An 18,836-nucleotide genomic window follows, 5' to 3' on the forward strand; every position below is an offset into this window, starting at 1 on the left:
AAAGTGCAGAAAAGATAATGTTGTGGAAAAGCACCAAGTCTTGAGATCTTACTGCCATTGACTTTGTGACCCTGAACAGCATCAACCTTCATTCCCTTATCTGTAAATTAAGGATACACGGCCAGTGATTTAAGGGATAGAAAAAGGATCAAATAGATGCAAACTTCAAAAAGCATTGTGCGAAATGTAAAACCCCAGACAGGTAAAAATATAAAGGACTATAGTGATTTAGACAATTTAGAGGAAAAATCTAGTGTGAACGTTTTATTTTGACAAAACAAACTTTACAAGTTTTACATTCTAAACTCCCAAAGTTTCATTTATTTGAAAAGTAAGAGACAAGGCATCCTGGACTCCAAGATTTCAGGCATGAATAGACTAGTGACATATTTTCAAGTTTTATATGCTAGCTGCACTTTATACACCATAAAAGTGAAGAGAGCTGTGACAAATTCACTAGTGTCCAGTGCACCTGTAAGAAACACACCGACACACCTGGATTTTCTAACCACAGTTTCACATCAACGACCTCTGAGTAACTGGCGTGCATATTTCCATTAATGGTAGGCACAACTCCACAAACATCAAATTACACAAATCACTTGCTTTTTATAATCTCAATTTAGAAATTGAAAAAATAAGAGGAACAGAGTTAAGCAGCTGAAAATGCTGCACTTACTGCACACAAGTACATCATGACAAGGAATGCTAGAAGTTCCCCCAGGAATGATTTTTGAAATTTTAAAGTATATTTTATCTGAAAAGTTGAATTCTTTAATGTGAAAAGCATGTTAAGTATTGACTCAATCCCTAAAGATCTAGCAAATTATAGATTCTGTGCAATTAGGCACTAACATACACATTTGAGAGATTAACACTGACTGTTCAGTGGAACGGGGAGGTGGTTCCGCAGTGTTTTTATGGTTCACTTTGGCTTCACACGTCCTTGAAACCGAAGATTCAGTGAGAAGTTACAACTTACCCCGCACTAGATACAGGCAATGTGTGTATCATCCGGAACAAATGACTGCTTTTCACCTTCAAGGAACCTAATTTTGATTTATACAAAATTAGATTTTCACCCACATGTATGGATAAAAGTGCTTCTCAAATGTACATATCCCACTTCCATAATCCTAAAACAAAAGTAAAGGCACACAAATGGACAATAGTTTATATATTTTATGTGAATGTTTTTCGTTAGTCTTTAAACGAAATCAATTGCTGTCTAGAGAGGTGTGACCAACTTGTTACAAATTTCTACAACTTTGGAAATTAAAGATCTAAGAACTCTCTAAACACTGCAGTTCTGTGCAATTCATGTATTGGTTCATTCACTCTGCAATCTGTTAACTCACTCTGTCATCACTACAGGCTGCAATACTTATATTTCAGCAACTATGAGACCAAAAAGACCAAGGGAGAAGGACGTTTTGGAATTAGTCTCCCACAAGTCGTTTTGAATCTTGTTACAAGTGAATTTAATATGCCTGTGAGTTAAACTGAACAATAATTATAAAGACACTCACCCTAACATATCTGAACGAAATATAGTTAAGAACCACAGTTAAACAAGTCTTTAATTTTAATGACCGATATTTTTTCACTTATATGTGAAGGGATTCAATAGCCAGCAGCATTTAAATATAGAAATAGTCCCATCTATTTTCTTTTCCCTTTTATAAAGTGCTATTTTTAACTGGGTAGATTTACTAGCCAGCTTTCCAATAACTTCACTCCATGTCTCTAATAGATTCAAGGAAACACTGGAAAATTGAAAAGATTGAGTAATTTAAACATTTGTAAAACATTGCTACAAAGTATTGAGACTATGAATGTATTTCATTAGTAAAATAAAAAGTGTACCTTATGTGAGAATCATTAAGTTCATTTAATAATTACTTCACAGAAGCATCAGTTCACTAACATTTATGTCAATTTTTGTTAATAATCTAAACCAGAAATAGTTTCTGTAGGCAATTCAACTCTAAGCACTGCCAAATAGGGTCATGCCAAGTAGAACCAACGGTTAAATGACCCCCAGAATAAAAACTCCGACAAATTCAGACTTTTGGAAAAGCAAAACAAGTTAGTGAGAATCAGAACCAGAGGCAATATTTACTTAAAAGTACCATAGGTTGTTAAAAGTGTTTTCTTTAAATAAAAATTTGTGTAGTTATTAATAATGTACCTTAATACTAAGTGCAGTGGTATTAGAGATAATTAAGAGGAAACCACACAACAGATTAACTCAAAAGTGAATGCTGCCTATTTCTTTAGTTCAGTGACCAAAGCTGAAATTGCTTTTGAAAAGAGGTGAACACTACTTACAAGTAGGGTACCAAGAGATTCCCAATTGTATTCACATTATTCTCTAATTAGTATTTGTGCATTTCAACTCTGACCTGACCTTCAGTAGCATCTTAAAAAACAAATGCAATTAGTAAAAACACAGGGTAGTATGTCGGTTTGTTCACACAAACACTACCAGCTTCATTACAATTTGCATTTCCTGTTGCTCTTGGAAGAGTCGCCACTATTAAAAACAGATACGAATGTGCAATGCTCCTTACTCTGCATGGTATCCGGCAATGTTTCAATCAAAGGGACCCTCAATCATCAACTCAGCACCTGATTTAGATACACTTTCAGTCCCTAGAAACAGGGACTCCAGCGCAGAAGGGTGGCAGGGAGAAAAGAGGCCTAGGTCAAGGTTTGAGGAATCGCTTGGAAATCCACTGCAGCCATACTGCTAAGGAGAATTCCTCCCCATCCTTTCCAACCCCCCGAAGTAAGAATGCAGCATTTAGCTTAAGTCTTTTCTGGTCTCACTTCCTTGTCTACACCTAGTACCCTATTCCTAAGACGACAAACAAGTCTTAGAACGTTCTAAAAGAAATCATTTTTACCCGAATACATTGGACTTGGGTCTCAATTTGAATGAGGATGAGTGGCCTTTAAAAGACCGGTCCTCCTCTTCGTCCTCCCCCTCCTCCAGGGGCTGCTCCGGGTCTCTGAAAGAGGGTGTGGTGTGGATGATCTGGGTTCGGAAGCGGATTTTGTTGAGTCTGGGTTTCATCCGCCCACTAGAGCTGCCCGAGGCTTTGCGACCCGGCTCCTTCGCTTTGCCCGCAGCCAATCCCTCGGCCAGGTGATGGTGATGGTGATGGTGATGGTGGTGGTGGTCCCCGCCGTCCTCCAGAGCGTGCGAGAGCCTGCCGGAGATGAGGGTCGAGGGCAGCACCCTCGAGAGCCTCCAGCGCCCTCCCCCGCTGCCCGCCGCGCTCTCGGCTTCGTCCTCGTCCAGAGCGCCCACCAGGGTCCGGATCTCCTCGGCGGTGCTCGGGCTCAGGTACTGCGAGGGCTTCTTGCCGCTGTAGTCGCGCACGTCCACGTCCGCGTCGTAGGCCCCGACCAGCAGCTTCACCACCTCCACGTGCCCGTGCATGGCCGCCAGGTGCAGCGCGGTGTAGCCGCCGCTTGTGCGCGCGTTGATGTTCACCGGCAGCCGGTGCTGGCCCGCGAAGCGCACCAGCAGTGCCAGCAGCTCCTGCCGGCCGTGCTTGGCCGCCCAGTGCAGGCAGGTGAAGCCGGTGATGAAGTCGCGCTTGGCCAGCAGGCCGGGCTCGCAGGCCAGCAGCCCCTCTAGGCTGTCCCAGCGGCCGTCGGCGGCCGACAGCATCCACGCGTGCTCCAGCGGGTCCAGCGTCAGCGCGCCCGCGCCCTCCTCCTCTGCCGCCGCGCCGTCCGCGCCCCCGGGGCCGCGCCGCAGCTGCGGGGAGCCCCCCGCCGCGTCCCGGGGCGCGGGGCGGCCGGGCCGCGGCGCATCGCCAGGCACCTCGGGCCGCGCGCCCTCTTCCGCGGGGCCGCCGCGGGGCCGCCTCCCCGGGGGCGCGCTCGGGGCGCCGTCCGCGGGGTCGGAGGGGTCGGCGGGGTCTGCCGCCGAGTGCCCCGGCTCCCTGAGGCGGCAGCGGGCGCGCTGCTCGGGCGTACCGCCCAGGGCGCCCCCGACGGGCTGCTCCAGCTCGGCCTGGTCCCGGGCCCCGCACTCCACTGGACCCTCCATGCGCGGCCGCGCACCTGGCCGGCTCCGGACCGACGCGGCCAACCTCTCCTCAGGCTCCTCGCGCGCCGCAGCGGCCTGAGTAGCCCCCACCGCCCCCCGGCCGCACCCGCGGACACGCCCCCGCCGGGCGGACACGCCCACTTCCGGCCTTCGCACTGGCCGCCTCACCGCTCCCGCTGGCCCCGCTCCTCTCCGCACCGCCCCCTTTCGGTCCCCGCGCAGGCCGCAATCAGTGCTCTCCCCGGAGAACCCGCCCTGGCTCCACCCACTTCCGGACCGTGAGCGGTCCGCAATGGCCGCTCCTGCCAGGGGACACGCCCCGACCCCGCCCACTTCCGGCGCCCGCTCAGGCCGCAATCTGTGCTCCAGCCCCGCCCCGGCTGTCAGAAAAGCCGCGGCTGCTTTTCCGCGTGTCTTTCTCCTCGTGTCCCGAGTGTGCTCCATTCTCTCCCCGGCACTAACTGGTCGTTCTCTAAAAGGTCTGGGCACTCCTGTGACAGGCCCGCTTCGCGCGCGCGGCATCTGGGCGCGGTGGAGACGCGCGGCCCGCCCCGCCCCCTAGCTCACTGAGGCCACTGGACCCCTCCTCTCATCTCCCCTCCCCTCCCTCTTGGACCCCTGCCCCCCGCGCCATCCCGCCCGGCCCCCCACGTCACTGAGGCCGCGGGACCCCTCCCCTCAGCTCCCCTCCCTTCCCGACCGGACCCCGCCTCGCGCCATCCCGCCCGGCCCTCCACGTCACTGAGGCCGCCGGACCCCCCACCGCCGCTCCTCCCTTTCTCCCTCCCGCCCGCGCCGCCCCGCCCCGTCCCGTCCCGCCCCCAGCGCCCCTCCGCCGCCGGACGCGCCACTCGGCCGGCTGCAGCCGCCTCGCTGGCCCTCCGCCCGCCCAGCCCCGCCCGGACCATGTCTTCCGAGGTGGCGCGGCACCTGGTGAGTCCACGATCCCCCGCCCCCCTCCCCGGGACCCCCGCCCTCCTGCCACGGCCCCTCCCGGCGGCCGAGGCTTCGCGGGGCTTCCCGTCTTCCCCGAAGTTGAGTCTGAAGCGGGGGCGGTTTCTGTAACGGTCCCGAACGCGCGAGAGCGGGCCGGTGGCGGGCTGGCCCACTGGACTCGGCCTCCCAGGCCTTCAGAAGCCCCCCATTTTACCCAGTATCGACCTCCTTGGGATTGGATCCTTTTTCTCCCGCCTTGGCGCCCTTTTCCGTTAAAAGAACTGATGTGGCTGATTTGTTCGGTGTTCTGTACCTTTCAAGTCCCTTTTATGCACTGATCTCATTTCAGAGTAAGCCGTGGGATGGTCACAGTTGTGTCCTCGGCCATTCCAAGCTGTTCCTTGCCCTTTTCACTCTCATTCTCTTGTGAGTGCCGTGGAGTTTTCCAGACGCTATACATTGTGGAAGGACCACTTGCCTTTTGAAAATTTTGTTTTAATTTCTGATACTATAAATATCAGTGGTCGTAATCCTTGTAAACAAAAGCTCTTCGGGGGCCTGAGACCAAAAAGTTTGAAAAGTGCTGGTCTAAGCAGTCTCCCAGATTAAAAGTTTAGCTTGTGGGGACCTGAGGGGTTGGGTGATGTTCCCAAGTCACACAGCCAGTTTGATAGAGCCTGGAGAAGGGTTTTTGTCCTGATTCAGCCCAGGTCTCTTTCCTCTGTGTCCTGTCGTTAGGGAGGTCTCAGCTTTCCTGTCTGGACTGCCTTGTTACCGTTGCTGTGTTTGTGTGCACGTGTGGGTGAGGAAAATGTGTTTTAAACTCTTTGGTTCAGAGTGAAGTTCAGTCTTCAGAATTAAACTTGGGCTGGAGAGAGTTTAATCATTTAATTGATGGTGGATTTCTTGTCAGTTGCTGTGCTTATTTTGCAATAAGTTTACCTTTAATTAAAGTTTTTGAGATAATTGTAAATTCTTGTGCAACTGTGAGAAGTAACAGAATTCCCCAGCACCCTCTACCCAGTCTTCCTTAATAATAACACGCTGCCAACCACAGTGAAGAGCACACCCAGGACACTGACACTGCTGTGTGAGGACAGAGCTCTCCTTCGCCCCAGGGCCCTTCGCTGCCCTTTTGTAGCCACAGCCGCTTCCGTTCCACTCCACCTCCTCCTTAGCCCCTAGCAACTACTGCAGTCTGTGATTTCTATGAGTTTGTCATTTCGAGACTGTTATATAATGGGATCGCCCAGTGTGTAACCTGTGGGGATTGGGTATTTTTCATTCAGCAGCGTCTTCTGGAGGTTCATTCAGGTGTCGCAAGTATCATTAGTTTGTTCCTTTTAATTGCTGAGTAGTACTCCAGGGGGTGGATATACCACACTTTGTTTGAAGGACACCTAGGTTGTTTCCAGTGTTGGGCTGTTATGAATAAAGCTGCTTTAGTAATGTTACATGAGGAAGATGTAAGTCGTCAGTTCTCTGATTCACATGACAGTTGCATGTTTAGTTTCATAAGAAACTGCCAAACTGTTTCCCAGAGTTTCTGCACCGTTTTTCATTCCCATCAGCAATGTATGCGAGATCAGTTTCTCCACATCCTCCCCAGCGCTTGGTGCTCCTGTTTTTTTATTTAGACCTTCTGATACGTATGTAATGATATATTGGGGTTTTTACTTGCATTTTTCTAATGGCTAGTGATGTTAAACATCTTTTCATGTGCTTGTTTGCCATCTGTATATTCTCTTCAGTGAAATGTCTCTTCATTTCTTTTGCCCATTTTCTAATTGGATTTTTTTTTACTCCTGATTTTAGAGGTTTTTAAAATATATATTCTAGACACCAGTCCTTGCTATGTGGTTTGCAAATGTTTTTTCTCATTTTTTGTGGGTTTTTTTTCATCCTCTTAAAGAAACTTGTGCAGAGCAAACATATTTTAAAGTTTCGATAACATCCATTTTATCAGTTTTTCGTCATATGGATTATACCTTTGTGTCAAGTCTAAGAATCTATTGCCTAACTCAGAATAACAAAGGTTTTCTCTTATTTTTTTCCTAACAGTTTTATAGTTTGTTTTACATCTAAACCTATGACCCATTTTGAGTTAACTTTTGTATAAGATACAAGACTTAGGTCAAGGGTCATTTTTGGCTTATGGATGCTCCAGCATTTGTTGAAAAGGCTATCTATCCTCTCTTGAATTGCTTTTGCACTTTTGTCAAAAATCAGTTGAGCGTGTTTGTGTGGATCTCTCTCTGGGGTCTCTGTTAGCATGCAGTCTTGATTTCTGTAGCTATATAAATAAGTCTTGAAATAGAGTCGACTGATTCTTCTCACTTTACTCTTATATTTCAAAAAATTTTTTGGCTATTCTAGTTTCTTTGCCTTTCATTATAAATTTTAGAATAGTCTTGTCTACCTACAAGGAATTTTGCTGGGATTTTGATAGATATTACATTAAGTCTATATATTAGTTTACGGAGAGGGACTTTTAAACTTACAAATTTAAATTCCTTAATAGTTATCTGGCTATTCATGTTATTTCACATTGGGTCAGTTGTGATGGTGTGTGGTTTTGTGATCCATTCCTTCCAAGTTGTCAGATTTCTGCGTATAGAGTTGTTCATAATATTATCTTATAATCCTTTTGATTTCTTCAGTCTGTAGTGACAGTCCCTGTTTCATTCCTGATATTGGTAATTTGCATCTTCTGCCTTTCTTTGTCAGTCTTGCTAGAAGTTTGTCAATTTCATTGATCTTTTCAAAGAACTATTTGTTTCATTGGTTTTTCTGTATTATCTTTGTATTTTCAATAAACTGATTACTGATCTTATCTTTATTTCCTTTGCTTGCTTTTGGTTTATTTTGCTCTTCTTTTTCTAAGTTCTTGAGGGGAGACCTTAGATCACTGATTTGAGACTTTTCCTCCTTTCTAATATAGGCACATGGTGTTAATGAATTTCCCTCTCAGCAGGGCTTTAGCTGTGTTCCACAGATTTTAGTATGTTGTATTTTCATTTTCATTCTACCTTTAGTTTTTAAAGAGCTCTGTGTTAAATCTCACTTGAAATTCTTCAGATTTTCAGACCTTTTTTTTTCATAGACGCGGACATTAAGACTCAAAGATATGTTGTACAACATAGGGAGTAGAGCCAGTATTTTGTAATAACTGTAAATGGAAACTGACCTTCAAAGGTTGTATTAAAAAGACTCAGGGAGGTTTAGTGCATGCTCAAGGAATCACACTAGTGATGATGAGGTCTGCTTTTGGCCATATTGTGCCTGCCACTGTCTCCACATGTCCTCCATTAGTAATTGCATAAGTTTTATGATTCAAGAGATCTTGACTGTATAGTTATTTATTGCTGACTCTGATAGTGGATCTTGTCATGACGTTGACTACCTTTTCCTGTCTCTTGAGAAACACACTCATAATTTTCTGCTTCTTCAGACTATCCTTACCAAAGCTTTTAAATGGTGTCCAGATCTCTTCAATTTCAATCTGCCTCTGTCATTTCCTGTTTCAGATGCTATACTTTGGAACTCTTATGTTTCTTTTTCAGTTATCATTCAGTGAGGATAATTTTTGTATCTTAGAAGCTTCCTTCATTTGTTTTACTTTCTACCTTGAAGTTGTGACTTTTAATTCTTCTCTTTTATGTCCTGGAGTTAATTACCGCCTCAGTGTTTCTGATTTGGAGAGACATCCCTTCCCACTGGTCCAGGTCCTGTAATCATCATAAGATAATGAAAGACCGAGTTCCTGTCCCATCTTCTCTGAAGCTTTCCCAGAGCACTTTAACCTGTGGCAGTCTGTCGTACTGCTTGTTTGCCACTGGTCATGTGCTTCCTTGCAATACCTCCTAACTTATGTTTTGTATTGTTACTTAACTTTTCACATCAATTAAATTTTAGTGAACCTTGCATTTCGCACCCCCCCTCCTCAGTTAAATGATCTGTCTTCAGGAAAAGCAACCTGTAATATTCTTTGTATCCTCCATAGCCATGATTATACATCTTTGAGGACCGGTGTTGAATATTTTTTATATGGGAAGTATGTTCACCTTGAATCATTTTATTCTTGTTGAATGTTACACACATCAGTTATAAATTCTTATAGGCAGCCAGGAGCTCTTAGTCTGCATTTATGTTCTAACGAGGCTCCACCTTCCTCCAAGCCTTTGAGGTTTTTCCAGGCTGATTTTGATCCTAACACAGTTCCAGACTGTAACTGTTTGTATTGATTATTTATTTATTTATTTGGGTGTGTGGGAAAGGAGGAAGAGAGTCTTTTAAATTTTTATAGTTTACTACAGAATAGACTTACTCTTCTCAAGAATATTTATTAGCCCTTTATTTTTTATTTTATCTATCTATCTATCTATTTATTTATTTTTGGCTGTGTTGGGTCTTTGTTGCTGCGCGCAGGCTTTCTCTAGTTGCGGCAAGCAGGGGCTACTCTTTGTTGCAGTGCATGGGCTTCTCATTGAGGTGACTTCTCTTGCGGAGCACGGGCTGTAGGTGCGCGGGCTCAGTAGTTGTGGCTCGCAGGCTCTAGAGCACAGGCTCAGTAGTTCTGGCTCATGGGCTTAGTTGCTCCGCGGCATGTGGGATCTTCCCGGACCAGGACTCAAACCCGTGCCCCTGCATTGACAAGTGGATTCTTAACCACTGCACCACCAGGGAAGTCCCTGGCCCTTTATTTTTAACCATACTAAATTAATTTTCTCTGCTTAAGATTTTAAGTATTCCTGGTACAAAATACCTGATTCTCAAGGCTTTTTCAATGAGAATAATTTTTACACTTTCTTTTGATCATATCTGGGAGGAAGTTTGATTTAGATGATGCTTTATTTTAAAATTTTATTTAACACCTTTTACAATTTGTCTACCACTGATTTGAAGATCACAGAAATAAGCAGCTCACAGTCTCAATGACAAAACCACAAGATTAAAAACTACCATTTTATATACCTTTAAAACCAATCATGATTTAGTATGCTTACAATTTTTTATTATTACTTTTAGTAAATATGCATATTTTGTTCGAGTGTTCTTCCTGTCTTTGAAATTTTGTATTTGGCAGTTACACTTATTTGAAATTAACTCCTTTCTTTGTATTTCTCAAAAAGTCCGGAGGTTTCTTCATTGAGGATCTAGCTGAAGCAGTTTAGATACAATAGAACTCAAAGTTCCTTACACTATGTGATTCCTTCCAGAACTAGTCATTGCAAAGGTGAGCTTTTGTGTGCTAATCTTAAAGTTGTCCAGAACTGTGTTTTGGTGGCCTCTTTTTCCTCATTTGTTTTGGTTAATTTAAATAATGCCACAGGGATGTACAGGCTCCCTTTTGGCTATCTGCAGGCTTTCCCTGTCAGAGGCAAATGAAGGTGTGTGGTTAGACTTTTACCAGCTTAGGGACGCTCTGAGCCCTGGGTTTTCTGGAGCACTGCCAAGTGTCTTTCCAAGGACAGGATACTTTTAGACCATGTGTTTGGAGCATCTGTTTCGAGAAACATGGTGACCATATTCTCTCAGGAGCCATGATTGACTACATTCTAGAATTTTCAGATTTCTTTCAGTCTGCTTTTTCTGACACTAGAAAAATTTAAATTATGGAATAACTAAATTGTTGGGGCAAATTTAAAAAAATGAACCGGGTATTGAGACTACAAAAGGAAGGTAGAGTCAAACAGAGCATGTGACAGATTTTTGAAATGCAGCCTTTGGGAGAAATGAAGCAGAGGAAAATGAACCTAGGTGTCAGAATTTCAGTCCCATTTCTTTGTGTTACAAGGGAAGATGCTTGGAGACGCAAGTAAGCGGAAGTGGCAGCTGTGCCATATGAACATGCAGGGCTGAGGCTGTGGAACCTCTGTTAGGGGAGAGGGATAAAGATACACCCTCTCAGCCGTGTTCCATTTAAGGCCATCCGGAATCTTTTCCTGTTGAAACAATCCTAAATACTCTGACATCTAGGCCTGAGACAACTGACAGATGGAGATGTAAGCATATGGCAGTTTGGTAGAGGCTGCGTGGTAATCATTTAGTTCACAAAGGATGTGTTTCAGAAATGCTTATTGCCAGAAGTAGAAATTATACAGGAGGAATAGGGTTGTTTTCTGGAATGTCAGACCTGAGTAAAACAACTGAAGTAAGTATTAAAATTATGACATATGCTGAAAAAATAAAATATGCATCGTGAGGCATAAGAAGGGGTTACGGTTGGGGGAAAGGAGAAGAGGCAGTTTCTGTTTGAGATGTGTGTGTGGGGAGGGACCAGGAGGACGGGCTGTTCCTGCAGGTTCTTGCCAGGTGTGATGGGGTCCCCGGCCCCGCCAAGCCAGTTTCAGGCAGCCTAGCGTCACACAACCACAGGGCTTACCAAAGATGAGGTTCAAGAACTGTGGGACATCTTCTCTGGTCTCCTTTCACTCTCCTCTGAAGAACCGGATCAAGGTTATCCTGCCCTCTATTCGGACCATGTTTATGGAGACAGTGAGGAGTCCTTTTGTTCTCATCAGACAGTGTGATTGATATGTGTAGAAAAAGGCCATAAGTAATGAAATGCTAGGTAGAGAGTATATTGATGGATACCATAAATGTTTTGTGAGTGGTCCGTACTCGTGTTTTCATGGACAGATGTAGTTGTGCACAGTGTTATTTTCGCTTAGTTCAGTGTATACTTTTTAACTGGACTATTACTTTGCGTTATTAATTAAGCCAGGATTGCTTGAATGATTTTCAAACATTAAAAGATGTCTTTGTTATAAAGGAGCTTTGTTTTAAGATGAGTTGTTAACTGGGGCCGTCCTGTATGTGTAAGTGGGAAATTGTCCTCATCGGCAAATTGGTAGCTAGTGTGCTCAGTCTGCAGGGCAGTGACTCAGGGCTTCAGAAACAAAGGCATTGAGTTGTCCCCACCAAGTCTCCTCTTGTGAAAGTATAACTAGCTTAGGGAAAGTTAGTCAGAGGTCACTTTCCTAACCCCTGGTGAGAACTCGGGAACGGAGAAAGGAGTTTGATTAGCAGTGAAAACAGGTGGGCAGTTGATTTAGGACCAGCCTGGGTGAAGAGACTGGAGCGCAGGGCAGTGTGGAGAGGGCTGCGGAGGAAGGTGGGAAATGCTGCAAACGTGGCCTGTTTCAGTCTTTGTCTAGAGCAGTAATTACCATTTTTCATTATTGCCCTTTCTGGAGAAAAATGAAAGTTAAATCAAATTTAGTTCATTAATAACATTTAATTAGTCTTATTAAATTAATTGATCCAATTAATTAAGTTTTCCCTAATGAGAGGAATTTAGTACTAAAGAATAAATTTTTTCAGATAGGGTTGATTGAGCTTTGGAGGTCCACAAACCACTGATTTTTTTTTTTTTTGGTCCCCCAAGAACCAATTTCTACCACCTTAGTGGTGGGGGGATACCCCCATTGAGAATGCATGATCTAGAGTTAGTTTTTCTAGGAATAGGGCAACAGGTGTACTTTGTCTGCTGCTGGATTTGAAAACTTAGTCTAAGACTGTAAATCGTCTGTACATTATGGGTTAAATAAGGCATTTGTGAACCTACTCAGGACCTTAACTGTAATGTTGTTTCTATGGAAACAGTATTCTAGATCCAAAAAGCTTACTAAAATGAACTTTTGGAAAATACAACCTATATGTGAGATGGTGATTTGTACTAGCTTTAAATTTATATAAAGAGTGAGGCCTTTTTGCCAAAACTCAATATTGAGCTTAGTATTAAAGGAAGAGATGGCCATGGATTAGCAGGGAAGTAATATTTTAGGCAGGAAGAAGATTCTTCATCTCAGACTCAGCGTATATACTCAATCTTAAAATATCACGGGATGCCTTTCAATTGTATTCGCCAATCATGAAAAAAATAGCTTTAAAATTTAATGCATAGTTTTTAAAAACTAAAGGAAACTTTAACCATTATTTTCAACTTCTTTAGATGAATCTTTACTTTTTTAGTGGTCTGGTAATCTCTAAAGATCTTTGCAAACACTAAAGTATTCAAGGTATATTTTTGTATGGGACACCACTGGGGTAACTGAGTGCTCCCCATGCTAACATGCATTCACTGGGGCAAGTGCTTGACTTGCATTATCACATTTCTCCTCCCGACTCCATGAGCCGAGTACTGTTATCTCCGTTTTGGGGGTTGAGGGTTAACTCTCTCAAAATTTGTTAACAGACGGTCTCTTGTTTTGCTCCTGCTGTGCTGGTGCCTCTTTGGCCCGGGCCCTGGCACATGGCTTTGGCAGTTGCTTAGTGCTCCCGACCTTTGTATCTCTTGCCACCATAAGCAGTTAGCTCCAGCAGCCCTCTTTTTTAAATTTATTTTTATTTTTTATTTATTTATTTTTGGTTGCATTGAGTCTTCGTTGCTGCGCGCGGGGTTTCTCTAGTTGCGGTGCACGGGCTTCTCATTGCAGTGACTTCTCTTGTTGCGGAGCACAGGCTCTAGGCGCACGGGCTTCAGTAGTTGCGGCACGCAGGCTCAGTTGTGGCTCGCAGGCTCTAGAGCGCAGGCTCAGTAGTTGTGGCACACGGGCTTAGTTGCTTCGCGGCATGTGGGATCTTCCCGGACCAGGGCTCGGACCCGTGTCCCCTGCACCGGCAGGCAGACTCTCAACCACTGCGCCACCAGGGAAGCCCGGCAGGCGGATTCTTAACCACTGCGCCACGAGGGAAGTCCCAGCAGCCTTCTTAAGCCATACATTTACACTGATGTCATGTTAACCCTTCTCTCTTGTGACCTCGGTCATTGAGACAATTTCTAGGGGCTCTCTGTTTTGGGAAAAGATAGGCTGCTTGTCATATAGTAACAGAGATTCTGTTGTGTGGAAAAGAATTATAATTTCCAGTTTCCACATGACTCTGAGAGCCAAAAGAACCTAATACTTAATTGTAATTTGAACAATTGGAGAGACTATTTTATTCTCATTGCATATTTGAATATTTTCTTTTTTATTGCTTCTCACAAATAATCATACATGTATCATCTAAATCATTTGGTTTGTCTTCAGATATTGTTTTTGTTAGCTACTGCTTTCCCATGTATTGATCACTTACTTTTACTTAAAAAAATTTTGTTATATCTTTAAGAATTAACTTTTTTATTAAGCTATAATTCATGCACAGTGAAATTTACTTTTTTAGTACAAAGTTTCATGAGTTCTGATGAATACATACAGTCATGTAACCAGAGCCACAATGAAAAATAGAGAACTGTTCCAGCATCCTCCACCGCACATTCCTTGGTGCTTCTTTGCAGTCCTCCTCCTAGTGTCTATCACTGATCACTTTTCTGCCCCTATTGCTTTGCCTTTGCCAGAGCGTCATGCATATGGGATTCTCATAGCATTTGAGCTGGCTTCTTTAGCTAAGAGCAGTGCCTATGAGATTCATCTATCACGTTGCTCATATCCCTCTATTGCCAAGTGCTATTCTATTGTGTGGATGGTCCACAGTTTAGTTTGTTCATCTATTTTCCAGTTGAAGAACATTTGCGCTGTTTCCAGTTTTTAATAAAGTTACTACATACATACATTCACATACAGGTTTTTATTTGAATAATAGTTTTCATTGTACTGGGGTTGATATCTAGGAGTAGGATTGCTGAGTATAAGTGTGTGTTTTTGGTTTTTTTTTGGCTGCGTTGGGTCTTCGTTGCTGTGCGTGGGCTTTCTCTAGTTGCGGCGAGCAGGGGCTACTCTTCATTGCGGTGCGCGGGCTTCTCATTGTGGTGGATTCTCTTGTTGCAGAGCGCAGGCTCTAGGTGTGCAGGCTCAGTAGTTGTGGCGCACAAGCTTAGTTGCTCCGTGGCATGTGGGATCTTCCTGGACCAGGGATCGAACCCGTGTCCCCTGCATTGGCAGGCGGATTCTTAACCACTGCGCCAGCAGGGAAGCCCGGTAAGTGTGTTTTAACCTTAGAAACTGCCAAACTGTTTCTCAAAATGTTTGTGCCAAAATTTGCATTCCCACTAACGATGGTTCTGCATCCTTGCCAGATAGTTTTTTTTAAAAGTCATTCTGATAGGTATGTAGTGATACCTTGTGTTTTAATTTACATTTGTCTAATGACTAAGGATATTGAGCCTCTTATGTGCTTATTTGCCATCCCTATATCTTTGGTGAAGCACCTGTTCCAGTTTTTTCCCCGTTTTTTTAAATTGAGTTATTGTCTTTTGAGTTGTACAGGTTTTTAAAAATATATAGATATTTCTGACATAAGTTCTTCATGAGATAAATGATTTACAAATCTTTTATCCAAGTATGTGTCTTGTTTTTTCATTCTCTTAACAGTGTGTTTTGAACAGCAGAAGTTTTTTACTTTATTAGGTTCAGTTTATCATTTTTCTCTTGTGGATCATGCTTTTGGTATCGTAGCTAGGAAATCTTTGCCTTCTTCAGACAGAAGCTCCTTGACTGGAGAGGAGGAGCCTCTGTGGGGGACGCAGGGCGGAGGGGACCGGCGGCGGGGGGCTGTGTGTGGAAGCTTCCTGTGGCTCATGGACACCTGGCAGCACAAAGCCCCGAGGGGAGGGGGTCGCCACTCCCCATCATTCGCTCTCATCCTGGAAAGTTCCAGGCTTTGACTCTCACGGGGCTGGCATACTGTATGCTCACCGCCTCTGTTGAGCCACCTCTGAAACGCCTCCTGCCCCAGGGCCTGATGGATCTCTAGCGAGTGACCCGTGTGATCGCGGCCGATTTCAGCCTCCCGCCTCCTCTCCTTCAGTGTCCTGCTCGCCACCCTCCTTTAGCCTCGCCTTCTAGTGGGGAGCACCTTGACCTTGTCGTCATCCGTAAGGGCACCCCTGAGATCTCAGTCTGACCACGCCTCCCCTCTTCCTGTTCACTCCACCAGGTGCTCCCGGTCCCACGGTTCTCTCATCCCGCCGCCTTTCCCTTCCCCTCACATCCTCCATGCCCTCTTGTCCCTTCGTGGCACGTCTCAGCCGCCTCTCTCGCTTCATCGTTCTCCCCCGGCAAACCCACGCCGCCTGCAGTCAAGCGGTGCCGGACTCCGCTCCTGCGTCCTCACAGCTGAATGCAATGGAGGAGCATCGTGCTGAGTGGTCTTCCTTCGTGTCGTGACCACTCGGCTCAAGAGGCCTTGATGCTGCCGACAGACTGTACCGCATGTTCCTCGTTCATTCACCGTCTCATCCTTCTAGGTCGAGGGTTGGTAAACATTTTCTTTAACGGGTCAAACAGTAAACATTTTTGGCTTTGCGAGCCATGTGGTCTTTGTGTACACTGTGTCCTGAAAGCAGCCGCACACGGTCAGTCAAGGAATGGGAGTGGTACTCGTTCTCTTCCAACGCTTTCTTCCAGGACTCCATACTTCTCCGGATTTCTTTCACCCTCTTTGACTGTTCCTTCTCAGTCAGTTGGACTGATTGCTCCCAGTGCCCCAAACTTGAAGAGTCCGAGTCCCCCCAGGGCTCAGTTCTGGGAGCCCTCTCTTTTCTAAGCACCTTCACTCCCAGGGTGACTCACCTCGTCCCACAGCGCTGAGGACTTGCCGTGTATGGGTGACATCAGAATTGTCACCTCCAGTCCGGGTATCTCTGCTCTGTCCACTCGAGCACCCTGTTGCCTACTCAGGACCTTCACTCGAGTGTCCAGCAGGCATCTCCAGTTCCAAGGAGAGCCGCCTTCCCTAACCCCTCCTTCTGCAGTCTTCCCAGTTCCAGGAAGGGACGCTCCCTCCTCCCCGTCGTTCAAGCCCAGAACTTTGGAACTGTTCTCCGCATCGCTCCACATTCTACACTGAGCCTTCAGCAAGTTCCATTGGCTCTGCTGTCGAGGTGGATCCAGAATGTGCTCACATCTCACCTCTTCCACCACTAACAGACTGCCATGGGTTAATGAAGTAGCCTTGCACCTGTCTCCTTGCTTCTGCCTTGCCATCCTTCAGTGTCCTCTCAACACAGTAGCTGTAATGAATCTTTTACTACAAAGATAACTCACGTCCCTTTATGCTAAAAGCCCTTCAAAGCCAAATTCTTCAGTACGCCATGGGAACCCTGTGAAGTCCGGCACCACTCTGCCTCTCCCTCCCTCTGCTGCTTCGCCTGCTTGCTGTTCCGGGGACCCAAGAGCGCACACAGCTGCCACATCTTTGCAGGTGTCCGTTCCCTCTGCCAGGGATGCTCTTCCTCCAGGCGCCCCTTCACCTGCTCTGCTCCCTGTGCTCCTTCCGGTATTCGCTGAACTGCCGTCTTCCCTGCAATCACCCTGTTCAGAACGGTGCCCCTGACCGGGACCCCACGCCTCCTCCTCGTTTCCTATCCCCATCCCCCTCTGCTGCCTTATTGTTCTCTACTGCATTTATTATTCTCTGTTATCACGTCATAGCATGTGTTTCACTTCGATTTTTGCCTTTCTTCCCCTAACTGGAATGGAAGCTCCATAATGACTTAATTTTTTTTCTTCTATTTTATTAAGTTATTCAGCCCCAAGGCCTCGGACAGTTCCTGGAATATAGGAGGCACTCAATTCATATCTGCTAAATAAATGCATTTTTATAGATATTTGAGGAAGACATATTCTTTTTTCTACATTAGTCTTTGTTAAATTCACATAAGGGATAATATTAATGGATATCAAGAAGAAAAGGAAATATTTATTCTCCTCCCTTTAGAATCAGACTCTATACATGCTTGCTCATATGTATAAATAATTTTTACTTGTAACCATGGTGTCAACAAAATCTTATATTCTTTTTTTGCCAGTTAATATCACATATAATTTCTCTTAATTTTCATAATTATTGCTTCTAATCTTCGTAAAAATATTCCGTTGCCAATATTTCAGTATAGACTCTTAGAATATGCAACTTTATCCTTCCTTTTGAAGATTTATCTTTTTCTGACTTACAAAAATGGGGTAATAACTTCTAAACTGTTACTAGTAGTATAGTATTAACTATTATAGTATTAACTATGCTCTGTCTGAAAAGTTAACCTGACTGGCTTAGTGAGTTGGGCTGGATTTTTAGTGCTCGTATCAATGTGGAAGAGTACAAGTCTTATGGAATCAGGGGACACTTTTTAAAAGAAATGGGAACTACCACTGTATTTGTTTTTAATAAGCCTGTAAAAATTACCCTAGATTTATTATACACTTGACTAAAGAGTCCGGTGATTAGGTGGAAGCTCCTTGAGGGATCCGGGGGCCCGTAGGAACCTTAAACTCAAATCTTCTTTCCTGCCAAGCACTGCGGCCTATCCGTTTACCTTTGTCTGAAAGGCGTGGAGGTGCTCCTGGCCTCACTGGGAGGCTGAGGGACTGTCCCGCCCTGCTGCCTTCTGCTGTCCTCCTCGCACTTCAACTGAAGCCGCCGTGGGTTACACTGCACTTACTGCAGCTTCCAGCCACGCCAGGGGTGCATTCATGCTTTTGCACACACTTACTCCTTTACATCCTTTTCTCCTTTGCTAGGAAAATTCCTATTTCTCCCTCAAGGCTCAGCTCAAGCCTTTTCTTGGCAGTGCCAGCTCTAACCGTGTGGGGGTCATTTCACCACGAGCCACTCCTGTGCCCTGTCCATAGTTGTATGCATGTCTCCTACCTGTGCTCAAATTCAAACCGCAAAGATATGACTTATTCACCTTTGAGCCTCAAATGCCTGGGGTCCTGAAAATGTAGGTCTTTTAGTAAATACTGTGTATATTTGTGGAATAAACGAAAAGCAATGTATATTGATAGACTTCCCACTTATTCTTCAGTATTCTTTTCTTCCCCAAATGTTCCTTGGCAATTTTAAGTCCTTTAAATGAGTTCTTCTGCCTTCCCCTGTCCTAAGTAATTGA

General features: G+C 45.0%; 2 protein-coding genes across 3 annotated transcripts in view; one reads left to right on the top strand and one right to left on the bottom strand.

Annotated features, from left to right (window-relative positions):
• Positions 1–249: 249 nt before the first annotated feature.
• SOWAHC (sosondowah ankyrin repeat domain family member C) lies at positions 250–4,745 on the bottom strand. The gene is made up of 2 exons (XM_036872426.1): positions 2,910–4,745; positions 250–1,136 (listed from the first exon to the last, which is right to left on the bottom strand). The coding sequence occupies exons 1-2, from the start codon at positions 4,586–4,588 to the stop codon at positions 1,079–1,081; spliced, it is 1,737 nt and encodes a 578-aa protein (XP_036728321.1). The 5' UTR covers positions 4,589–4,745; the 3' UTR covers positions 250–1,078.
• A 131-nt stretch (positions 4,746–4,876) lies between these two features.
• The window catches only part of SEPTIN10 (septin 10), a 51,187-nt gene continuing 37,227 nt past the window's right edge, over positions 4,877–18,836 (top strand). Inside the window, exon 1 of one of the 2 annotated variants that reach the window (XM_036872427.1) lies at positions 4,877–4,999. In XM_036872427.1, coding sequence (XP_036728322.1) covers positions 4,973–4,999 — 27 coding nt within the window. In that variant the 5' untranslated portion in view covers positions 4,877–4,972. The remainder of the gene's footprint in view (positions 5,000–18,836) is intronic. The other variant, XM_036872428.1, reaches the window with a different exon arrangement.

The sequence above is a fragment of the Balaenoptera musculus genome, chromosome 13, assembly GCF_009873245.2.
Source record: "Balaenoptera musculus isolate JJ_BM4_2016_0621 chromosome 13, mBalMus1.pri.v3, whole genome shotgun sequence".
Taxonomy (NCBI): Eukaryota; Metazoa; Chordata; class Mammalia; order Artiodactyla; family Balaenopteridae; genus Balaenoptera; species Balaenoptera musculus.

Bases quoted from the DNA above. Each gene is read 5' to 3' on its own strand.
- SOWAHC (XM_036872426.1), bottom strand. From the start codon at position 4,588: ATGCCGCGCGCGCGAAGCGGGCCTGTCACAGGAGTGCCCAGACCTTTT. The intron at 1,137-2,909 runs GTAAAAATGATT...CTTTTGTTTTAG, and splicing joins CCCAAGTCCAATGTATTCGG to GATTATGGAAGTGGGATATG.